This window comes from Patella vulgata, chromosome 5, assembly GCF_932274485.2.
Source record: "Patella vulgata chromosome 5, xgPatVulg1.2, whole genome shotgun sequence".
Lineage (NCBI taxonomy): Eukaryota > Metazoa > Mollusca > Gastropoda > Patellidae > Patella > Patella vulgata.
The window spans coordinates 15148178-15174413 of record NC_065883.2 but is presented as its reverse complement, the minus strand read 5'-3'; the positions used below and the strand labels follow the sequence as shown (position 1 = coordinate 15174413).

The following is a 26236-nucleotide window of genomic DNA, read 5'->3' as shown; positions in this document are numbered from 1 at the left end:
ATGATTAAACTTAATTGTAACAATTGATTAAACTTAATTGTAACAAGTTACATGTAATTTTGGGACTTACCAAAATTTGTTATTTCATCTATTAAAGCTATTTGAACAAGTTATTACGTTACCGGTATACTGAATTCAACTCGACATGCAGAATGACATTCTAGACTAATAAACTAATATATAAAAGTTTTCTATATTAAATTTCTAGATTGACAAGAGTAAAAGAATAAAATGTCAATAATGGAAACAAATTGGCAAAAACTGAACTTGAATATTAGTTCATACCTAATCGGCTGCAAATACGTAAATTCGGTCATACATTTCCAATTGAACAAATAAGAGGTTTTTATAGAATCGAGGACGCCTAAGCACACAACAATGGGGTTGACATTTTAAGTTTTGGTATAAGACGTTACTATATTGAATTGTTACAGGGTTGTTACTGAACGATAGCAAAATAAGAAGAAAGGCAGAAAGTCATTCATTATTAGTAACATGTTAATACCTGCTCGACTCTGTCTCCCAGATTCTCCCCCACTGCTGTCATGGCGACCGTGACCTTTATCCCCAGAATGGTGACCGAGGCCGTGAAGTTTTTCCGTTAATCCATGTAGCTTTTCAGCCAAGCCATGGTGCTTTTCACTTTTTTCAACATGAAAGCCTGTAGTGGTTTGATGCGTTATCGGAGCACACACTGTCTGAGCGACCACCGCCACATCTTTCACATTATAGTCCTTACCACTAGCAGACGGGGTCACTGGTTTCTTCATAAAAGAGAGGAAGACATGTTGACATAATTCTTCAGGCACCTGAGCTTCAAAATATGAATCCATAAACAAATTAAATCCCTCATAGTCCATCGGCTGAAATAGAAATTTTGATCATTAGAGTAAAAGAAAACAAACAATCCAAACTCTGAACTTGTGTCTTGTTGCTACGTTACTATGGTTATTTTGAGACTTAACAGAGCAGAGATTTTGCCCAAGCAGTGGCAAAAGTTTCAACCTACTCTTCTTCAAATTTCAACTGCCAAGAGTCTTTCCTTTGCAGAAGTTCTTATATATCACACACTTTCCTTTTTAGCATTGGCCCCAGCCCCAATAAGAGAGGGGTAACGTGGCTTCAAAATTCCTGATGATTTTTAAAACCCATGTCATGATTTGGAACCATGACAATCTGGTTGTGAATCCCAAACAACCACAGAGGCACAAGAAAGTTTTGGTCTCATAGATACCAGATGATGGGCGTTGTGCAAAGAGATAAGATAAGCATACTGTTTTGAACACCTGATACCACTTGTAACATGGGGTTATCTGTGATAGGTTTATGTAGCTAACAGAAAGAAATGAGATTAATGCCAAAATCAGGACATGTCATCTTGGAACTAAAATCTGGTCCTTGTAATAATTTGCTCGAGCACAGATATCTTTAAAAGCTATCTGATTAAAATACAGAACTATCTTTCGTTTTTTGTTTTTTTTATACTTTCAATAACCTACACTACATAAAGATCTGACCGGTTGTAGTGGAAGGTCGTGTCAGAGGTGATACAAGCAGCTTTTGACCCTGTGATGTCAGATATTTGATTAACCAATCAGCATTATGTTTCTAGTGGGTTACCCACAGTTTGTGCACTCGCCGCAACGGACCGTTTCATTGGCCAATCCCTCACACTATCCAGAACATAACAACTCTTCCAGATTCTAGTGTGATAAAGACAAATAGGATCTGTGTTTTAATCAGATTGCTTTAAAAGTGGAAGGAAACCAGAGTCCTCCGAGAAAAACCGACTATCACCTGCTCTGGGATATGTTCGGGTCCTGATAAAGGATAAAAGTAAACAAATTAATTTTCCTTACCTCTTCCGGATTATACTTGGATAATTTTCCTTCCCCATTGAATTCCTGGAGTACATCTTTCAACTGTTTCGATGAATCTGAAAAATAATATAGAAATTAAATTTTATGTCACTGCTAGCATAAATTTTTGGCAAAATAACCTTATCACTTGGAACTCTAAAATCTTTCTTTACTCCCAAAATGAAATGAAAGTAAATGGCGGTACATTAATTTGCGACTAGTTTTTAATCTCAGGTTCATTTAAAACTAGGTGTGTTATATTTCAATACGCTATGAGGGCCACTTTTCATCAGAAGCGAGAAAATTTTGAAAAATAAAGCCCTCGTTTAAAGTGTCTGATCGTCATTAATTTGTGGGCTCTGAATCCCTTCCAATCTACAGTATTATGAAAACTGAATGTCTAAATTGATTATCCATTCAGTATTTACAAACATATGATGAACTGAACAATTCACAACATTAAAGGGGCATTAGGTAAGATTAGATAATTCTCGCTATTATAGTTAAAAAAATAAATAATGAAAACAAAATACGCTGAAAATCTCAGTCAAATTGCTTCAATTTGAACCAAGATATTAGTCAGTGAATTTTAGGCTAGTCTTGGTTGTCATTACTGACGGTGGTATGATAACAAAGTCTCGATTATCCATATTTATGTTAAATTATCCATCACAAAATGTATTCAAATTCAGTCAATATCGGAAGCTAACGATGGCATTGAAGGTTGATTATGGTCTGGATATGTTAATTAATGTCTAATTAATAATTCAGATTTAGATAACTTTTCAGACCCAAAGAAAGACTGGCAATAGGCAGATTTACTTCTTGCATAATGCCTGTTTAAACAAACAAACATGAGCCACATGTAAGCTTTGGATAAAAAATTTGCATCTTATTCATGTTTAGGTTTATTTTTCTTAATCAATTGGAGTACATTTGAGCATGGACTAAGCCATGAAAAATACGATAGTAAGTAATAAAAGAGACAGAATTCTCATTTTTCACGAAAATTAACCTTCTTAGTCCCCAAAAGTGTAAAAAACAAAGCCAACCAGACAACAGGTACCTAATAGAGATAAAGGAGTTCTTCAGGGGAGAATTTCTAGCATTAAAGGCCAAGCCACATTCTCATTTGTCATTAAAAAAAATTGCCTTCTTTACTTAAGAATTGAGAAAATTAAAGTTGTTCAATAAACACACGGCTAATAATATCGATATTATATCTGATGAATCTATGCCAGGAGAAAATTCCAGTAATCAAAGCCAAAAGATGTTCTCACTTTTCATAAAAATTAACTTGTTAGTCTTTAAATCAATTTGACGAGATGTCAAACATGGTTTATTACAGTTATTTAATAACAAGTCAAGTAATATTATGTAAAGGAGCTTGACGTCTGTCTTCATCCACGCCATTATAGACAGTAGGTATACAGCCATCAGCGACAGCCATGTTAACATACGGTCGATTGTGTTTGCACAACCCCTTTTCATTTCTTTCATTATTTCTGTAACCTACTCTATGTTGATTAGGGTACTCTAACCGTATTATCCATTTCTCTTCATTTACTAAGCTTACAATCTCCGCGTACAAATATACAAATGTGATTTAGAAATAGGATAAATGGATTTTGGTTCGCGATGGGTATATTGTAGTCTTGGTCGACTGTTACTCTGGGCTATGTAACTTAACGTCTGCTTGCGAGGTGATGAGTTTGATTACAAGTCATAGAACAAGACTTCATCATCAATATCCAATAGCCCCTCTCACTTTTAAACACTTAACATGACATTTTATCTTTGAATCACATGTGTTATTCACTCAGGACAACAATATCAATATTTTTTAGCTCAGTTTTGGGGAAAACTGTTGTTTTATTACCAGTGGTGTAAAATTATTTCTTAAGAGGAATAATACACACTAATAAGGTCTCCAATCAAGGAAAATTGTATCCACAATCTACAATACACCTAGTTTGTCTCGAATGAACACTCTCTCTCTTTCTCCCTCTCTCATGTGTTTTATTTGTTCTTTCTATCTTGTATTAAGCAGTTTTCCTGCATTGTTTATTTACATATGACATGGTTAATTTGTCCTAAGAATTTTAAAAGCCAGAGCGGGATGATCATGATCAAAGTAGCATGGACAGCCAATTTGGTGTGTATATTTTTGGTCTTGTATGTCCCGTCTGTATTCTGCTACACAGTTTTGTAGCACTGTATATTGGCCTTTAATAAAGTTAATTTTGAAGGGAAGAATAAGGAAGAGGATGACTGATTTGGCAGGAAGCACCAATTCATCCCCCAGCCATTTTAATACGAGATAACCTCACAGTAATAATATTTATAGTATAAGATATATAGCGAGATATTTATAGTACAAGGTAGTTACCTAGATAAACTTATAACAACAGCTATAGTCTACTATTTATTACTTTTACTGCTACTGTTATAATAGGGATTAAAGTCTGCTTCCACCAATGGTGGTGGTATCGCAGACTTGAATATCAGTAACCCTATCTCTCTTTTGTACCTAAAATTAGCCATGAAATTAACTCTCATGCCCAGTTTAACTCAGCTATTCACGTTTTAGACTATTCTTAGACATGGTGATTGAAACTGACATTTCACATGTCAATCAGTTTTTTAAAGAGATCAAAGATTTTGTGCCTTTTTCCTTTGGATTCTATTAAGAGTAAATATTTCTCACCATATTTCACAATACCAAGTTTAGTGTGGGTTAGTTCCGTGGCAATGTTTTGTTACATTAAAATAGACTATGTCTGTTTACATGAGAAAATAACGAGTTAAATTTAGTCCTAGACCTACTTTTTATCTACACCCACACACAACACTAGCACAGTACAAAACAATTATATATCTACACACTTTTGTACTAACACACTGGCTTTTAACAAAACCACCCAAAGATATTCATAAAGTGTGGGTTACTAATAATGGTAATTATAAGTAAACATCAAAAGGTTATATCTACACTCTTTTCAACCATTTATTCGATCATTGAAAATCCACTTGAAGTATTTTTTTTTCGTCTCAAAGATATTATATAAATTTGATGTTTATATGGATCCTTTGGGGGGGGGGGGGGTGTCAAGGTGGTTCAGTGAGTATGGCATAGGCTCACTAACGAGACAGTCCTAGGTTAGATCTCGATGCTAGTCAAGAAAGTTCCTCAGGATTTTTCAGTGTCATGCAGGACAGAGATCTGGGAAAGAACAGAGTCTAGTCAGAAAAGCAAGGTACCATTGAAATTCAACAGCTCATAGTACACTGCATGGTGTATGCCTGTTTTCATTAGCCTGATTCATTTCTTTTATAAATTTTAAACAACTAATGGCTAGTCTACTATATATTGGTTCTATTTCTACTATTATAATACTTGAAATTCTAATTTTAGACAATAAAAAAAAAAAAGGAGCTTTGATACCATCTTGGCCCAAATGTTCGTGGATAGAATTGATCTATCCTTTGGACATATACATAGAAATAAATATGGGGACACAAACTTACATTAGAATATGTATTTTAATTTTAATACTATTGTGACCAATATGCTTTTTGCTAAGACTACTTGATGTTGTGTAAGGTCTTTGCAGTTATTTTTGATGTTTATTCTCTAATATAGGGACTTTAAATAGATCCATGCTTTTTGATAATATTGTGTAAGGTCTTTGCAGCTATTTTTGATGTTTATTCCCCAATATAGAGACTTCAAATAGATCCATTTATTTGATTAGATTTCTGCTGTAATACCTACAGTGGTCTGATACATGGCTAAATAAATAAAATATCACACGTGCAATATACGTGTGTTGAAATTTTTATTTGATATTTCAAAATTAAAGTTTAAAATTAGATCTATATTTTTAATCATCCCACCCTTTGTAAATATTGCTAAAATTGTTCTAATAAAAAGGTCAATGATGTCTAAAAACTGTGATATTTAGAAAGTTACAGAATAATGACATCATACTAATTTGAAGTGGTAAATTACTAAATACATTATTCTTCCCACTCCATACTTGAGATATGTATACATAATAACCTACGCCCAAATCTTTAGCCTACATCACAATCTATATTAAATAATTCTATTGTCTCCTTCTCACAGAGGCTGTATGACACAGTACAATCTATATAGTAGCCTATTCTCATGTATTTGCAGGCTATAGTCTGTTTCTCATTACTGGCCAGTCCTTGGCACTTTTGGATGCTACTGAAGTTGATAACTTGGCAATGATACGTTACTCCCTTTAGTGAGAAATATTTAACCGCATCGATGCAACAAATTCCGATGTATTGATAAAAATTAACAGATTATCCCATCAACTATAACAATACCTCTATATTTCATAATTAATTATTTTATCTCCTAACTATTTTCCTCATATTGCCAAGAAACATACTTTCCCAGGACTTCCATATTTTTTCATCATATTTAAACAGAAACTGACAAATTTACAAACAATTTGACAGAAATAATTACTTTGTAAAATAACAATTTTAACACCTTTGAAATGAAAAATCTACAAAGAAAATTAAACTATTATGGTGAATGAGTCTGTTCAACTTTATCATTGCTTCATGGTTTTTGACAATTTTCCAAATTAATAGGCCTACTGTCATTTTTTGCCACTTCATTACACGGTTTAAAATAGAATTTTAAAAGAAAGAAAAAACATGTTCTAAAAACAAATGTACTGAGTATAAAATGAGAGTATAAAATGAATTCTACATTAATTTTGGTGCCTCGGAAGATGTAAACATCAAGAGCTTCTTTAATACGTTTGCCAAAAGGTATTATTTTGCCAAGAGGTAGTTTATCTTTATGATGATTGCGGCTTCATTATGACATGTAAATGTAAACCCTTCATATCTAGCTATATACAAACAAATCTGGATTCAATTAATACAAGTTTTATGTATAAGTGTGTGCTATTTGTGTATGTAGAAATGTTGGTAGTAATTAGACACTAGTAGCTTAATGCTACAACTATACTACAAGTTACTTACATTACTGGGACTAGAAATAGATAAGGTACAACAATTGAAATATATCTGTAGACCTACATGTTAAAAACTTATAATATTGGGACTACAAATTGTCTACAATATCACCCTCCAGGAACCAGAGAGAGAGAGAGAGAGTTTAACGTCCACTCAACACAAACTAGGTCATTTCGGGACTAAGATATGGTTTAATTTTATTTCAATTAATCGCTTGAGCGTAGGGGTCTTTAGCAGTGGGAGGAAATCGGAGGACCCAGAGAAAACACACGAGGTTGGACAGGCGAGCGAGCGAGCGAACGAACGGTGCTACAAATAGACAAGCGACGATAACTGAAATATATCTGATGTGTGTTGATTGTGTTTCTATAGCTTGTTTCTTTGTGCCTTCGTTCGTAAAGCTTAACATCGCTAACCTCGAGGATGATATCGCAGACAAACTAAAGGTAGGTTCCCACTAACATGATGCGCACCACGATTGAAATCGTGGTTTTAATTGTGAAGTAATCGTGGTGATCCTATCAGGTCTTATCATATATTGTGTTCAGTCGTAGCAATCGTATTGATCGTATCTGAACGTTTCTGCAAGTACCAGAACATAGACTCAATAGGAACGATCCTATCGTAATGCATCGCACGACAGAGGGAACCTAACATAAAGCTAGAATCGTTTCATTTATACACTGTTTACCCTCAAAAAGATAATGGGACAGGGTTTAATCCATCCATCCATCCATCCATCCATCAATCCATCAATCAATCAATCAATCAATCAATCAATCAATCAATCAATCAATCAATCAATCAATAGTGCAATCGATACTTCAGATAGTTAAAGTTCCTTATGCTCTATTAAGTTTAATGTTTTAGGAAAATAATACTCCAGTCACTTTCACAATAACATGTCAATTTGAAGTAGGAGAATTTTGCCTAGGCAGCAGCATTTCCAGCTACTCGTCCTCAATATCCAACTACCAAGGGTTCTTTATATGCAATCCATAATGTACGTGTTTGGACCTCAGTTTTCAGTCCCATCTGAAGGACTAGGCAGGGTTTGAAATATCCTGTAGGATGTTCTCGACCCACGCCCTGACAGCTCATCTTTAATTATTCACAATAGGCCCACCCATGTAATGTGTTCTGAATTCCTTCTTTTCTTTTGTTCCTGTCTCCTTGATAATATAGTAATGTGTCAATCATTGTTTACGCTATCGGCTGATAACTAGGCCTTTAATAGTACATATACTATCAATAATTACCACACTGAAATCAGAGAGATTTAAAAGATTTTGAATTCTCTCCAATCTACAATATTGTAAACATTAAATCTTTAAAAGGAATATCAGACCAAAAATGGTACTATTCTCTTCAGTATTGCAACATTTGGCATACACTGCATGCCATATAAAAATGAAAAATGAAATGAAATGGGCTAATGAAGACGGGCATACGCCATACAGTGTGCTATGAGGGAAATTATGCCCGGGCAGCGGCACTATCGCCTACTCTTATGTCGAATTCCAACTGCCAAGGGATCTTTTACGTGCATTCCAATGTATACACGGGACCTAGGTTTTTCGTCTCATCCGAAGGACTAGACAGCTGTCCTTGTCAGGCCCTCCGTCCTGCATCACTGACAAGGGGAAACCACGGCGGAAAATCCAGATGAACTTTCTCGGCCAATGCAGGGATCGAACACCCAACCTCCAGGCTAGCGAGCCAGCGTCTTACCCACTTAGCCATGTGATCCCCCATACCATATAAAGAAACCAGTGCCACCTATACAGGTTGGGTAAAATTCTTGATGGACCTCTTTTCAATCAGACTGAATCCAAGCCAGAAACTATCTACTGCAGATATTTTGTTTATAATTTCTTAATTAACTGTTCGATAATCAGTTTGAGTATTGACGGTAATGTTTATCAATGTCTGTTTGCCCTGCATCACTATATATCAAGATGAATAATTTCAACGCCCTGGTATTATGTGATAACAAAGACTACGAAGGAAAGAAATTGAAAAAACTGAACGATATACAAGTTTATCAGCATTTGAAAACTATTACTGAGATACTTTTGAAACCAAACACTTCAAATAACTCATTTAAAGTTTATTCATTAATAAATAAACAGCTTCAAGCCATTTTTGTTTGGGAGTATATATCGGAAATCATATCTGTATTGGAAGATCTTTTTATTGGAAGGAAAGTATGTGTTATCGGTAAAACTGATATCACCCATATCGGCTCATCAGTAATAAATAATTCTGTTGTACATGAAAATTTAAGGACATTCCTCAGATATCTATATGGATATACACCATGATAGAAATGAAATGAAATGAAATGGGGTTTAACGTCCTACTGTTCTGCTCCTAAACTGGGCTAATGAAGACGGGCATATGCCATACGGGAAATTTTGCCCGATCAGCGGCACTATCGCCTACTCTTATATCGAATTCCAACTGTCAAGGGATCTTTTACGTGCATTCCAATGTATACACAGGACCTCGGTTTTTCGTCTCATCTGAAGTACTAGACAGCTGTCCTTGTCAGGCCCTCCGTTCTGCACCACTGACAAGGGGAAACCACGTCAGAAAAACACCATGATAGACAAAACATCATCTGATATCAACATTCGGCAGTATGAATCTTTAAGATAGTCTGCTTATAATGCACCGTATTGTGTCGACATAACTATTTAAAGCAATCTGAATAAATACAGATCTATATTTCGTTCCATTTTTTTATACTTTCGATGGCCTACACTACATGAAGATCTGACCAGTTGTAGTGGAAGGTCGTGTCAGGTGTCATACAAGCAGCTTTTGACCTTATGGCATAAGACATTGATTAATCAGTGTTAATGTTTCTAGTGGTTTACCCAAAGTTCTGTGCACTTTATGCCAAAAACTCGTCGTAACAGACCGTTTCATTGGTTAAATGTAAAAAACCTACATTTTGTATTCTTACTACTAGAATTATGCAAAATCCTAAGTTTTGAAGATAAAAACAGTAGAACTTACAAAAATTTGACATAATTTGTAAAATTTTAGTACTGTGACTTGATTGCAATGGGAGGGGGATAGTTTCCCGTCCGCCACCCACCCATTGTCCACTTGTAAAACCATCTGTGAATAATTGGTAGATGGTAATATTGTCTTTTTAAGTTTAAAGTACAGTAGACTACTTAGTACTTTGACTTGATTACCATCTGTACCGAAATATAATAAGCTATGTGGAAAATATTCGTTTCTGGTTAATGGTGCAATTCTCTGGAATGATCTTCCCCCAAAAAATGCAAGAAATACCTACATTTACAGAATTTAAATCTGCTTTAAAAACTTATCTATTTAAACATACATTATGCAAGAGCTAAATCTGATTATTGCAAGTCTTAAATTAGGCTTCAGATGTAAAAGCAATTATAAATTAGATCTTTATTTAAACAACAAGCCCAAAATCAACTCTGTAGACCCATGGATGGCTCGGCTACAGCTTGGATTTAAATAGGATTTCACTGATTGATTAAATCAAAAATGGCGCCCCATGCGGAGATTATTAACCGTTACGTTAGTTAGATCGAGGCTAAATGATAGAGTGTACGAAGCGAGGCCGCCGTTGAGCGATGCCGCATGTCAGTCAATTTGATTGAAAGTTCGATATATATGGCCTTGATATTATGTTCAGTTGTGGCTAAAATGAGAGTTTGGATGTCGGTATTATACGCTCTTTTGTCACTTGCGTTTACAGAAAAATTATGGAAATTGATAAACATCGCAGCTAACATCACCCCAGTTGAATTGCAGCCCCATTGGATCACTGTAGTGTTTCCTATTTGTCTGCTATGGGAGTCACGTAGTCACGTTACATTACAAGAGTACACACAGGCTAACAAGAAGTCGGCTATAATTATGCCTCATTGATTTGGTCCATTCCTTTCAAACTTACGCTTCTTATCTATATAATAAAAGTCTTATTTTTAATTTGTAGTAAAAATAAATGTGTTACGAATTGAACTGCAACCCCGTCTCATGCCATTGAAAACGTTACTTGATAATCAAGATTATGTATTTGGAGTTAACGCCTATCTATTTATAATGCTTTTGAAGCTGTAATGTTTTATGTGCATATTTTGTATTTAGTACTCATAGCACACTGTATGGCATACATCCGTCTTTATTAGGCAAGTCAGTGCAGGGCAGAAAAGTAGGGCGTTAATTGAAAGCCCAATTCATTTCATTTCCATCTCTGAATAATGTTTTGAAGATAACACTGTCTCTTTAACTTGAATGTATGTGTATTTTTAATATGATATACTTGATCTATAATTACAGTGTATATATAATATCTATATTCTATATCTACTACTAAATATACATACATTATTCATGTTTATAATTAATGAAGCTAGGTTAAAATAAGATATTCAGTGCAGTTTAATTCATATCAAAGACTTTATGCACCAACCATAACATTAAAAAAAAATCTTATCGGCAAACTTCAAGGGAAATCACACAGGGTGGTAAAAACTATAATATCAACACTTCCCCTGATTTTACTGAATAGGTGAATGACTTGAGGATAATAGTGCTTAAACAACATTCAATTATAGATCTTAATCTGATGAGGGGAAAATGAAAAGAATAATATTCAGAGTCAGTGATAGTCATTTAATGGGTCTTTAGCAGTGGGAGGAAACCAGAGGACCCAGAGAAAACCCACGAGGTTTGACAGGCGACCCTACTTCTTGCCACATACAAGCATGGAAATGAAAACCATGCCACTTGACTCAATGACAGACCGTATGATCCAACGCGCACGCATTAACCATTCGGCCGACCCCAAACCCAATTCCGGTCAGTATTTACAAAAGATAGGAAATGAAATGAAATGGGGTTTAACGTCCTACTGTTCTGCTCCTAACCTGGGCTAATGAAGATGGGCATACGCCATACAGTGTGTTATGAGGGAAATTTTGCCCGGGCAGCGGCGCTACGGCCTACTCTTATATCGAATTACAACTGCCAAGGGATCTTTTACGTGCACAAAAATGTGTACAAGGGACCTCGGTTTTTCGTGCCATCCGAACGACTAGACAGCTGTCCTTGTCAGACCCTTGAAACTCTTCCATTATTAGGCATCATCTACATAAACAAGCCAGCTGGCACCACTCTGAAGTGTTGGATAAAATCTTTACATGGGTCATTATTTAATCTGAGTAAATCCAGGAGATTATCTACTTTTTGTTATCTTAATTAAATGTTAAATACTTAATTAAGTATATTTATAGTGCAGATTAAGCCATGAAAAATTCAGTACAGATATTGTCCGGAATTTGAGAATAAGAATAGTTGTTTTTAAGAAATCTGATTAAAATACAGATCTATATTTCGTTTCGTTTTTTTTTATACTTTCGATGGCCTACACTACATGAAGATCTGACAAGTTATAGCGATAGGTCACGTCGGGGGTCAAAAGACCGACTTTTGACCTTATGACGTCAGACATATGATTAACCAATCAGCATTGATGTTACTAGTGGATTACCCACAGTTCCGTGCAAAACATGCCTAAAGCTTGCCCAGACCGTTTCATTGGCTTATCCCCGACACCATTCAGAACACAAGTTAAATAACAACTCTTCCAGATCCTAGTGTAGTAAAGACAAGACTATAAAAAACGAAATGAAATAGGATCTGTGTTTTAACCAGATTGTTTTTTAATAAAGCATCTTCAGTCTTCACAGTGTCAAATTGTGTTACATATTTTAGATACCAGCTATCTGACAGCAGACTATTATTGACATACTATTCTCACTACTAAAACCAATCACAACATTAAAAATCAATGCATCTGGGCAACTGTTGCTTTTTTTATGCCTTTAAATTCCGATTTGTTCCTAAATAAAGCCTAGGACAGACAAGCTTATTTTTTTGCTTGATCACACAGATTTTTTAAATCACTTGAAAAAATCGCCTGTGTGTCCGTTCATGGTGACAACCATTTTGGTCGGCAAACAATTCGCCCGTAGCATAATCTTTCCAGTGATTTTGTGCCTCAAATTATCTAATACAGTCAAGGTATTAGAAAATGTTGTAATACCTTTGACATTGTGAAGATGATGTGATGTAAGATAATACAGTACTTACATGATGTATATTCCTGTAGTTGATGGAACTCAGAAGGACTCAATTTCTGCCACTGCAAATAATAAAAAAAATTAATAAAATTAATTAAATCAAATAGCTGAAAAAGTAGGAAGACTTCAAAAAAGAATATTTGGAAAGGTTTCAAATACCAAGTTATACAAACCAAGCCTTTATGACCATAGTCTTAAGTTTATAAGTAAAACCAGTAAAGCGGAGGGGGATGGGCAAAACTCCCTTAAATTAAAAGAGTACCAGAGGTTGGACAGGTCAGTAGATCTGTGTAGCTGTTGGATCAAATGACAACACCGGCGAAGAGGGTAGACGTGAAAAGATGTTCCAAAAATCCATGCTAAACAGTAGTGAGAGAGAGAGAGCGAAATGGGGTTTAACATCCACTCGACACAAACCAGGTCATTTCGGGACTAACATATGGTTTAATTTTATTTCAATCATTCACTTGCGCGTAGGGGTCTTTAGCAGTGGGAGGAAACCGGAGGACCCGCAGAAAACCCATGAGGTTGGACAGGCGACCCTACTCCTTGTCACGTACAACCGGGGATTCGAAACCACGCCAGTCGACTCAATGACAGACTTTATGATACAGCGCGCGCACGCTAACCTAAACAGTAGTACTACAAATGACTTGATTAAGTGTCATATAACCACCTTGTATTTCAATTTCAATCTGTTTTATACTTAGGGTATTTTTGAAAGAAGTTGATACAGGCAAGGTAAAATTAGAGATTATTCCTCCAATCCAGCTCTGTTGTATACTGTACACTGATACTTCAATTATTAAGCAAGTCTATATTGAATATGATATTAATCACACTTTATTTAATTTTAAAGCAATAATTTCATATTTTCTAAGAAAGTCAAAACATGGTTATTTCTATGTCTTTTGCTCAATAGGTTGTCAACTCACTATGATACGATTATAGGTATTATTCTCCCTCTTAAAAATCCTTTGACCCCGGAAATAATAACACAGTTACCTCCCTTGTTTTTCTATTCCCCCCATGGAATAGATATCTTCAAACGTTTGAATTTAAAGTTGAAAATTATATTTTTGCCAATTTCTCAACTGGCAATAGTGAATTATAGGATTAATAGGATTATTCTTTAACAAGGTAGGACTGTTTAAAGATACCATCTATTTTAAGGCTTTATTTTAATAAATTTTAAAAATATAACTTAAAAATATGAAATTGCAGCTTTAAAGCAATGCCTTTTTCTATTGTATTAGCATCAAATCTTATGGATAAGTATATGGTTGATTGAGTTTGTTAATCCAGGAAAATTAATCACATTTTAATCTATTTTATGGATGAGTATATGTTCGATGAAGATCATAAAATTCAGAAAAATCAGCAGATGTATCTATGCTGGTTACAGACGGCATATGGATGTGTTAACATTTACAATCAATCAATTTCAAGGTGTTCGTTAATTAATACAAGAAGAAGAAAAAAGTGCCTTTGGGTGAATCTGGGATGGTTAGAATTGATATGAAGATATTTTTTTACAATACAAGACTGCAATATTTTGACCTCTATTTTTATCAAAATAATAAACATATAAAAAGGTCATGCATATTGTCCGAGGGCAAGAACATGTTTTGTTATTGATAAAGATCTACACTAGCGGAAATGTAATATAAAAAAATTAATGATAAGTAGCTACCTGATATCATATACAATAATATAAACACTTGATAGATTTAAAGGGGCTAAATCGCTAATATTTGGGACCTAAAATTGACACAAATGGGTCGCAACGCATATAATAATGTAATATGAATGTATTTAAACTGATTTACATTCAATCATTTCTGTTTTTACTTTAATTTCTAATCAGTTATCTTATGGCAATATCTAGCGTCTGGTTATTCCAGTTTACAAGATAATATTTATTGCGCATGCTCTCCAGATAAGAATATGACGTCAACGTTTGACATAACTTGTAGAATTTGCCTTGCCTCGTTTTTCGAGTCCCTTATTACAAATAGCACTGAAACGCATCATGGTACACGATTCATGTACCAATTGTAAAATGTTTTTTTTGTCTTAAATATTGGATATCAGAAGTCCATCTTTTCCCGGCAAGATCACAACAACAATGTTGATTTAAATTGACAAATAATTCGTGTTTTCAATGTCGAAGATTTTGGACGATACTGAGTTAGAGACTTAGCTACTTTAAAGGCAAATAAAATGGCCAGCTACTAATCACCTACAATAGTGCTATTTTATGGTCAAATGAAATGAAATGAAATAGGGTTTAACATCCTACTGTTTTGCTCCGAACTGGGTAATGAAGACGGGCATACGCCTCACAGTGTGCTATGAGGGAAATTTTGCCCAGACAGCAGCACTACTGCCTACTCTTATATCGAATTCCAACTGTCAAGGGATCTTTTACATGCACGCCAATGTGTACATGGAACCTCGTTTTTTTGTCTCATCCGAATGACAAGACAGCTGCCATGCTGCATCACTGACAAGGGGGAACCCCGTCGGAAAATCTGGATGAACTTTCTCGGCCAATGCAGGGATCGAACACCCGACCTCCAGGCTAGCAAGCCAGCGTCTTAACCACTTAGCCACCGCAATACCTATTTTATGGTCAATACAGACATGTTTCCTTGTTGGTAACTTTAAGCTAAACAAAAAACGCTCTTGTTGGAGATTAATAGGACTGTTTTTGTCAAAATTTCAATTATCCACAATCGTGTCAATTTATCATGAAATCAGTTAAATTTTGTATATAATTTGTAGAATGTGCATATATATACTTTGGCCTTTTTTGGGCGCTATTGACAAAAGAAACACTCTTGTCAGTTCTTGTCGAAGAGGAATAGGACTGACTAAAAGCAAACCTTTAACTACCATATTTGATACAATCTCCCCGTATTGTTTACAAGAATTAAAATTTTTATCTTATTTAATGAGTGACTATAAATATATTGTTTTTGACAAAGAGTGTTTTGTAATGGCCCAGATATTTGGTCATTATCTTATCTGTGGGCATTATATTTTGACATATTGAATGACCTAAGTACACAATAAAGTCATTGATTTATTCAAAAGAAATAACAATAGTCTAGTAAGGCCTATCCTTAGACACACTCTTTAAACATGTAATACTAATTTTTCTCTTAAAGGTGCAATGTTAAGTTTCAACAAGGAAATAAATGGTATTAATCATGGAAAATAACATTCAAAATAACCATGAAGTCATCTAACAATCAAACATAGGTTGCCAGGCAATGAAACAGCTAAGTCATCCAAACTGTTACACGCTATAATTAAAACTTATGGATGTTATTATCAACCATTGTTCAGAATGAATCTAGTTCTTCCTTTCAATAAAGTAGACAATCAATATAACATTTCAGAAAGATCAGGCCAAAATTCTGTGCTAACAAGATTTTGGAACAAAGGGGAATAACTCATTAGGCTTCTGCATTTCAATGCATTAGACAACCCTCATCAATTTTTAAAACACATATATAAGGATTATTTTAGTGTCTATAACAAGAAATGTAAATGACAGACCAAAGGACAGAGTTCTAGAGAGACTGGGTGATAGCAATATAAATGTCAACCTATAAAAACTAAGCATTTGACTACTTAGAGAAGGATATTTTGCATGAACATTCACTGTACTCCTCCAAAACCACAACAGACTATAATGTATACAATCTCTAATAAATCTAACAACTACTAATATCTCATAGATAAATCAGCAAATCAGTCTTAAATTTTGTACACAATCTAAATTGAACCCCCGGAGCACCTCATTTGAAGATCTCCACTTTTCTGCTTTGAAGGCAGTTTAGAGTGCAAATAGACCCACACAATGTTTAACACTTTGTGTATTTGTCATAGAAATACTCAAAATATTTTCTAATGAAAATTGGTATATAAACTCACCAATATTAATTACTAATTAGTTAATTACAGAGAAACATCATTAGAGTATATTAGAGTAAATCAATATAACCATTACTCTCTGTGTTATTCATATCAAGTTTAATGACCTTTGAGTGTACATAATAATACAAAGTTTATTTTTCTGCAAAATTAATAATATATCTATATTTATATCTTGTAAAGCGAATGATTTCTAGGCCCCAACCTAGGCATTTTCTCTAATAAATAAATATATTTTGCTGGGAAATAAAGCTTTTTATATATATATAAAAAAAAAAAGTTTAATGACTTTTCCAAAAAATTACTCTACGGTCAAATCAACAAGCACCAGCCGTATTGTGGACCAGGACAAGATGCGTTAGCCAATCAATGAGCAGATCGTACATTAAATGGCGGAACATTAGGCTTAGAAGAACAACAAAAAGATAAATAGCAATTTGGGCCTTTTTTCTAAGAGTGTCACACACAAGAACAAGCAGAAGATAAATAGCAGTTTGGGCCTTTTTACTAAGAGCATCACGCACAAGAACAACAAGAAGATAAAATAGCAGCTTGGGCCTTTTTTGTAAGAGTGTCACCGACAAGAACAAGATGAATCGCGGTTGAGGACTTTTTTCTAAAAGCGCCACCTACAAGAACAATAAGAAGAAGACAAATAGCATTTGGGGCCTTTTTCTAAGAGTGTCACCCAAAAGAACAAGAAGAAGATGAATAGCAGTTGGGGCCCAGTTCTTTGTCCAAAAATAAGTACACATTAAGGTTTGATTAGAAACAAAGATCTTTCCAAATTATTATTATTTTGGCAGATGCAGATCTTTTACACCCACATTGGAAGCCACAGTGGCTCAGTGACTATGGCACTGGCTCATCAACTCTGGTGACGAAGTAAGTTTCTCAGGGTTTTCAAGTCTGGTTTCCCCTTGTCAATGCTGCAAATGAAATGAAATGAAATGGAGTTTAATGTCCTACTGTTCTGCTCCTAACCTGGGCAAATGAAGACAGGCATACACCATACAGTGTGCTATGAGGGAAATTTCACCCAGGCAGCCGCGCTACGGCCTACTCTTATATCGAATTCCAACTGCCAAGGGATCTTTTACGTGCACGCCAATGTGTACACGGGACTTCAGTTTTTCGTCCGAACGACTAGACAGCTGTACTTGTCAGGCCCTCCATCCTGCATCACTGACAAGGGGAAACCACACTGGAAAATCTGGTAGAACTTTCTCGGCCAATGCAGGGATCGAACACCCGACCTCCAGGTTAGCGAGCCAGTGTCTTACCCACTTAGCCACGTGATCCCCGTCAATGCTGTAAGAAAAGTATCTGGTTGTTTGGATGGTACAAAAAAACAATAGCAGCACGTTAAAGATCCCCAGACAGTTTAAAATCAAAATAAGATAAGACAGTAGCGGCGCAGTCCGAGCAAAAAGATCATAAAAACACAATGCATGGCATATGCTTGTCTTCATTAGACTGTTTGCTGTAGTAAAGTTATTTTATTTATATATTCATACTGTATTCACACAGTATAATTGACAGACCAGAAATATCTGTATGATTCGATTAAAATGTTTCTTATGACAGTTAAATTTAAATTTGTTTTAACCAATATATTTTGCATGCACACATTGAAGACACAGCTGTGATTAAAGTCATATAGAACCTACTTTTTGGAGAAGTTATGCAAGTTACAATATCCATTTGTACTAAAAAGAGAGAGAGAGAGAGAAATGGGGTTTAACGTCCACTCAACACAAACTAGGTCATTTCGGGACTAACATATGCTTTAATTTTATTTCAATGCAGTGGGAGGAAACCACGTCAGTTGACTCAATGACAGGCCTTATGATACAGCGCACACGTGCCAACCATTCGGCCATCCAACCCCCTTTGTACTAAAAAGCACTCATACATGTAAGTATACAAATCAGTTAGCACCAAGTGGTTATTTGTGAGGCCTTATTATCCTGTGCTGAACACTGTTAAGAAAGAGATGTTTTTTTTAAAAAGGGCTCCATCCTTTTCTGTTTCCAAAGCTTAATTCATAAACTGTTCAAGATACCTCTATGAAATTTTGTACACACATCAAAGTATTACTGAAGTTGTGCCCCTTGCTTATTTGAAATTTAACTGATTTATTAATATTATTTGGTTTTTGGTATACAAGAAACCACAATGTTCTCAGCATGGTTATATGTGGAAGGAACACTTTACAGAACAGTTAATTAACGCTGGCTATGCTAAAGATAATTTTCCCATGCGTTTCCATTTAGACTTACACAATTTAAACCAAACCATACGCTAGCCTAGATCAAGACCATCTTACAATGGGGAGGCCAGTTCAGGTTTGGACTGAGCAGGTTACAAAATGAACCTTTATACAACTGCTCTGAACTAAATACCATTTGTTTTTGTTGCGGAAGCTTATTTTAGAAGAATCCATACGGCTCATCTATTTCTTAAAATCTCATTACAAACTGCAAACTGTCTCTGTTTGGAATATCTGTCCTAAAATAGTTCAATTCCATTCAGTATTTAAAAGATATATTGAACTGAAATTTCACTGATCTATTCTGCGCGCAATGTAATTAAGCCCTCCACCATTTTGTTGTGTTCAAACAGAATTGATAGGCCTATTTTAATCTGATTGAATCCAAGCAGGGAGGTTACCGAACATTGGTATTTTGATTTTGTTTTCTTTCTTAAGTGTTAAATAATCAATCCGAGTCATATTAGAATGGATTAAGTCGAGATATATTTTATATATTAGCAAAAAATGAAAAAGAAGCATTGTTACTTTAATGCAGGGACAAGATGAACATATGTGGTTCACATTAGATATAAGGCTATTATTAAATGTTTTCTCAAGTGTGTGTTATTCAAATATTTGAATCATACCAAGGAGGAAGACAAAGTCACGTTTATTCTGGTCATGAGGGTCATTCCGACAGTTGAAAACAAATGTATACACTTGCTTTTGAAAGACAGCATAAAGAAATTGCCAAATATTGCCAACTAGGCCAATGCAATTAATGACTTCTTCCTTCATTTGACTATCTTGTGGGAAGTAAGGCAACAAAAGTCTAAATCCATAGAAATATACGACGAGTTTAACCGCTACTTTATGACGAGAAAATATAAACCAGCCTTACATACACATTAGATACTATCATACTGAAAAGTTTGTTGACATCTGTGATTAGTAACTGAACAAATTAACACCAACTACAGTTCTATCAAATGAAATGAAATGGGGTTCAACGTCCTACTGTTCTGCTCCTATACTGGGCATACATCATACAGTGTGCTATGAGGTAAATTTTGCCCGGGCAGCGGCACTACCGCCTACTCTTATATCGAATTCTAAATGCCAAGGCATCTTTTACATGCATTCCCATGTTTTTCGTCACATCCAAAACAACTAGACAGCTGTCCCCGTCCAGCACCACTGACATGGGAAACCAAGTCGGATACAGTTCTATGGATACAAAATTCACTGAATGTTTTACTATGCAACACTAGATAAAGATAAGAATATCCTCTTCACAAAAGTTGAATCATAATAAGTTCAGTTATTGTGTATTCATAAAACTGTCCCCTGTCATACTAATTTAGCCACCAATGGCATGTATTCATAACATAATATGATGAAATTATATGTGTGCAATATTATAATTTTGGGTCAATATCTACCAATATAGCTTGGCTGCTACTATCACTGAGAGGTATGATGACATCCTGCGAGTTAATTAGCTCTCAATATCAAATTTTCACAAAATAAATTCTAATACATCTTTTAAATTATTAAGCAAAAAGACATAGTTCAATATCTGGATAAAAAATATTTCCCATTTAGTGTGGAGAGAGAGAGAGAAATGGAGTTTAACATCCACTCGAAAAAAAACTAGGTCATTTCGGGACTAACACATGGTTTAATTTTATTTCAATAATTCGCTTGCGCGTAGGGGTCTTTAGCAGTGGGAGGAAACCGGAGGTCCCGGAGAAAACCCACAAGGTTGGACAGGCGACCCTAGTCCTTGCCATGTACAACCGGGGATTTGAAACCACGCCAGTTGACTCAATGACAGACTTTATGGTACAGCGCGCACGTGCTAACCATTCAGCCACCCAACCCCCCATTTAGTGTGGAATAAAAGGTGCCAATTCTGCCCGGACTACTTGTATTACTACATTTGATGTAAACAACGCACAGGTTATCGACGCCATATGATGTGACATCACATGTAGGACTTACTGGGCATGACCGTAAAGGTCAGTCATATTGTACACTGGTTAACAAAGGCTTTCGTCGTGACACAGTTTGAATATGTACATTAACCGATAAAGCTATAAAAAATTTCATTAACAAGCGAGGATGTTATTTAAAAAAACTTTTCATATAATCTAGGTTATACATCTTCATATAAATTGCTTCCTTGGGATTAAAATCTTAAATCCTCACTCTAAAATTTCCGACTTCCTGGTTAGCATTATCAATTTATCTACTGAGTGATAATAAAACTATGTAATCTTGGTGACCAAAATCCCTTTTATAAATTTGGTTTTGATATATTTACTCTATGATTCACAAATGTTAATAAGTTTTAATTTTTATTGATTGATGTTGATCACCAAATAGTCAGTGTGAAGGAGAGAGTGAAAAATACATATTATCTGCTATTGGACAAGATTTCATCTGAAATGAAATGAGATTTGGTTTGACGTCCTTCTTTCTACACCAACTGGGGGGTTGGATGGCCGATGGGTTAGTTCGTGCGCGCTGTATCATGAGGCCTGTCATTGAGTCAAATGACATGGTTTTGAATCCCCGGTTGTACGTGACAAGGAGTAGGGTTGCCTGTCCAACCTCCTGGGTTTTCTCTGCGTCCTCCAGTTTCCTCCCACTGGTAAAGACCCCTACGTGCAAGCGAATTATTGAAATAAAATTAAACCATATATGTTAGTCCTGAAATGACCTAGTCTGTGTCAAGTGGACGTTAAATCCCATTTATCTCTCTCTACACCAACTAGACTAATTAAGACCTGCATACGCCAGGCAGTGTTCTATGAGGGATATTCTGCTCAGATAGTGGCATTTCCGTGTACTTTACATCGAATTCCAACTGTCAACGGTTCTTTTACATGCACTTTACATTGTACACAGGATCTCAGGTTTTTTGTTCCATCCAAACAACTAGACGTTCTTTGTCAAGTGATTTCATTTGAAATGTTAGAAACCTATACACTTTTAAAACAGTATTCCACCACAAACCCAGATGTGTTCTGCAATTGTGTCTGCCCTTTATTGCATTAGATTGTAGGTAATGCTCACTGATACTTAATGTAATGGGAGAGAGAGAGAGAGAGAGAGAGAGAGAGAGACTTACACATGGTACAATTTTATTTCAATAATTCCCTTGCGCATAGGAACCAGAGAAAACCCACATGGTTGGACATGCGACCCTACTCCTTGTCATGTACATCCGGAGAATCGAAACCACGCCAGTTGACTCAATGACAAACCTTATGATTCAACGTGCACACGGCAACTATTCCGTCATCCACCCCCTCTTTAATATAATCCCTTCCTGGCACACACTATATCCTTTTGAACTATAAATAGATTTCCTGATGACCAGTAAACAAAGTTTAACATATCATATTAATAACACAATGTATACTATTATATATAAATACATAGTAAACTCTTCTTGCTAATAATCCTGTATCATCATAATAGTTTTCTAGGCAACAAAACATAGTTCGCTAACAGCTTTAACCACCATATTATTGTCCTCTTGTTAATTATAACATTGTGGTAGTTGAATCTGTAAGGAATACCTGTCCAAAAATGGATCAGTCCTTTTCAATATTTACAAATATATCGGCTAACTAAAACTTAGTTTGTGCCCCAAAAGTCAAATTAAAATTATTTGGACAGCGATCTTTCCAGTATAACTCAGCAACATTTTGGAATAAACTGCCATCAGAAGTTAAATATGCACTGACCTTACTGCAATTCAAGAGTTTATTAAAAACACACCTGTTTAAAGAATACTATGAGACATAGCACATAAACCATAATGTCATTAGACTTTTCGTAGCGCTATGAGCATATACTTAGTGTATGGAGTTTAGCGTGTTAAGAGTGCACTATCATTATTTATATTATTTAAACCATAATGTCATTAGACTTTTCGTAGCGCTATGAGCATATACTTAGTGTATGGAGTTTAGCGTGTTAAGAGTGCACTATCATTATTTATATTATTTAAATGAAAATTTCTCAACTTTTTGTCATCCTATAACAAGCCAATGGCACATTGTTGGGTAAAATCTTTTGATTGGCCTCTTTTTGATCCGATTGAATCCAAGCCAGGAAATTAATCTATTGTTGATATGTTGGTTTTGTTTACTTAAAGGGGCATAAGGTAAGTTTAGCTGACAGTTCTCACTATAATAGTTTAAAAATAGATAATGGAAACAAAATATGCTGAAAATTTCAGTTAAATTGCTTCACTCTGAACCGAAATATTAGAGATTCAATTTTAGGCAAGCCTCGAACGTCATTATTAACGTTGGTAACATACGGTAATAAACCAAGTCTCGATTATCCATTTTTACGTTAAATTATTCATCACAAAATGTATTCAAATCCACTAAATATCGCAGGCTAACAATGGCATGGTTGATTATGGTATGGATAAGTTAATTAATATCTAATTAATAATTTAGATAACATTTCAGGCCTACAGAAAGACCTGTTATAGTCAGATTTAGCTCTTGCATAATGTATGTTTAAATGCACATTTTATTATGGATTAAGAAGACATGAAAAATAAGATATTATTGTACTTGTAGATACTCGTCAGAATTAGTGACTTCAATATTAATTGTGTATTGAATACCATAAAGGGGGACCACAGAGACATTATAACAAGAAAGCATTAAAAATAAACAATGTATTAAATAATCAAAGTGATCCCCAATTAGTATTGTACAGATAATCTATATTATAGGTACACAGAATTATGCACAACTAAAGAGGTATAATTTCAAGAGTTGGCATAAGTTAAATGTAGCCTGTTAACTGTATCTCTTCCCTAACAGTAACTTGTCCTTCCTGGGTCCATCTTCACATTTATATATATTTGAAGTTGTAACCACTAGCTACCTACATTACAATTAACATAAACACAACAATTTAGATATAGATTAAAATAGTAAAATAATACAAAGAAGATTAAAGACATAGAAAATAAGCTTATAATATTAACTATATACATGTATTAAAATATTACCATTAACATACATTCTTATTAGAATACTCTATATAGAATACTCTATAAGAGGACTATGCTCTAAGATGTTATATCAATGTTCAGGTAACCCATAATTAATTCAACCATAGAAAGGTAATTATAGGGTCTTGATAGACCGTGGTGACAAAAGCATTAAAAATAAACATTGTATTCATTAATCACTGTGGTCCCCTATTAGAATTGTATATAATTTCAAATTGTGAAATGAAATGAAATGGGGTTTAACGTCCTACTTTACTGCTCCTATACTGGGCTAATGAAGACGGGAATTTCAAAACGACGTTTAAAAACCCTGTTTTTTACCCAAACTTTTAAACAATAATTTAAATGCTTCACTTTCCATTTGTATATTGTAACTATTCCTTTGTATTCTTTTGTTTATTTGTATATACATGTATGCTTGTTTTGTTTTTTTTATAATCATATCTACATTGTAAAGCGCCACAGAGCAGTCAGACTGACTGAATGTTCAGCGCTATAGAAAACGATTATTATTATTATAAATTGTGCACTGAACACCATAAAGAAATAGCACATAACACCATGTGTTTTGGGGCTTTTGCATTAGCACATGGACGCCCAACACAACAGCTCTCTCTCTCTCATGTCTCGAACCACCCAAGTAATATGACATGGTCAGTTAGAGGCAGTGTCAGGAGCAATTGATTCAGGGCAGTTTCAATAATGAACCACAAAACTTAATGTAAAAAAAAGAATATAATTTTCATCTGGTGTAGGCAATACCAATTGTTAAAGAGTTACATTGTGCATTGAATATCATAAAGAAATATTTATTCAATGATGCAATGTTTATTTAAGGTTCTGAATGTATTTTCTTAACAATGGTTGCACCCTAATACCCTCAAAATCTTCTGTATTTTTCTTATAATGTTGACTAATTTTTTTTATAAATCTGAATTACACTCATATAACACACTCTGTATGAATGATAGAAATTTTTCTCCAATTTACATACCAATAGAACAATAAATATATCAAATAGTATTCAATTTTCATAAAAATGGGGCAAGCATATTAAATATTATTAATGCACTTCACTCAAATATTTAGGATTTGCTTCAATTACTGTATATTGTAACACTTAATACTTGAATATATACATCCTAAGTAAGAAAATCAATTTAGCTTCCATTTATATACCATTACATTAGTAAATATATATGAAATATTATTAAAGTTTCATGAGGATGGGGCAAGCAAATTCAATATTATCAAACTGCATTCCTCTAATATATAGGTGCAGCTTAAATAAAATCATATTTAGGGTATATTGTAACAACTTAAATATATAAATATATCTATCTCAAATATCAAAACCAATTTAGCCCCTCTGTCAACTATAATACTATTTCTTAATGTTATATTAATAGTCTCACTTGTAGACAGATAGTATATTAATAACCTGTATACCAGATATAGTAGGTTTAACATATACTCCATGATCACAAATTATCAAATACATTAAATAACTTACTACTATAACCATTTTATGCCATCTCAACACAGGGTGAGTTATAAACTTCCAGTGAAATTGAGGTCATATATGTATACAAGAGACAGGTAGACCTAAAAAAAATCCTATAATTTTCCACCCACGATGAAATGTGGCTTATGAACAAGTTGTGTCAATTACTATAAGCTTGTACATGTGTATCGAATGATGTACCACCATATATAGGATATAGTCTATTCAATAGGCTGAGTACAGTGACACACAGAGGAAATGTGCACATGTGACTCTTTCAAAATCAAACACTAAATTTAACATAGACTTTTTCGGTCCAGTGATTTTTCTCATAACTGATACTTTGATTCACTTCTGGTCTGCCTCTCCGTCTGAAGGGCATTATCTATATTGTTTATCGTATATTTGCATTTTTGAAAGATCAAAATAAATAAATTTTCTAGGGAAGGTCACAAA

General features: G+C 34.6%; 1 protein-coding gene across 3 annotated transcripts in view; it reads right to left on the bottom strand.

Annotated features, from left to right (window-relative positions):
• LOC126821454 (diacylglycerol kinase beta) overlaps window positions 1–25891 on the bottom strand; it is a 58594-nt gene extending 32703 nt beyond the window's left edge. For 2 of the 3 annotated variants that reach the window (XM_056100844.1, XM_056100845.1), the window contains exons 1-4: window positions 25790–25891; window positions 13035–13086; window positions 1860–1936; window positions 740–863 (exon numbers count right to left, since the gene is read on the bottom strand). In XM_056100844.1, the coding sequence (XP_055956819.1) occupies window positions 740–863; window positions 1860–1936; window positions 13035–13086; window positions 25790–25801 (265 nt within the window). In that variant the 5' untranslated portion in view covers window positions 25802–25891. Of the gene's footprint in view, window positions 1–505; window positions 864–1859; window positions 1937–13034; window positions 13087–25789 lie in introns of all 3 variants that reach the window. The other variant, XM_050549877.2, reaches the window with a different exon arrangement.
• Between the last annotated feature and the right edge of the window lie 345 nt (window positions 25892–26236).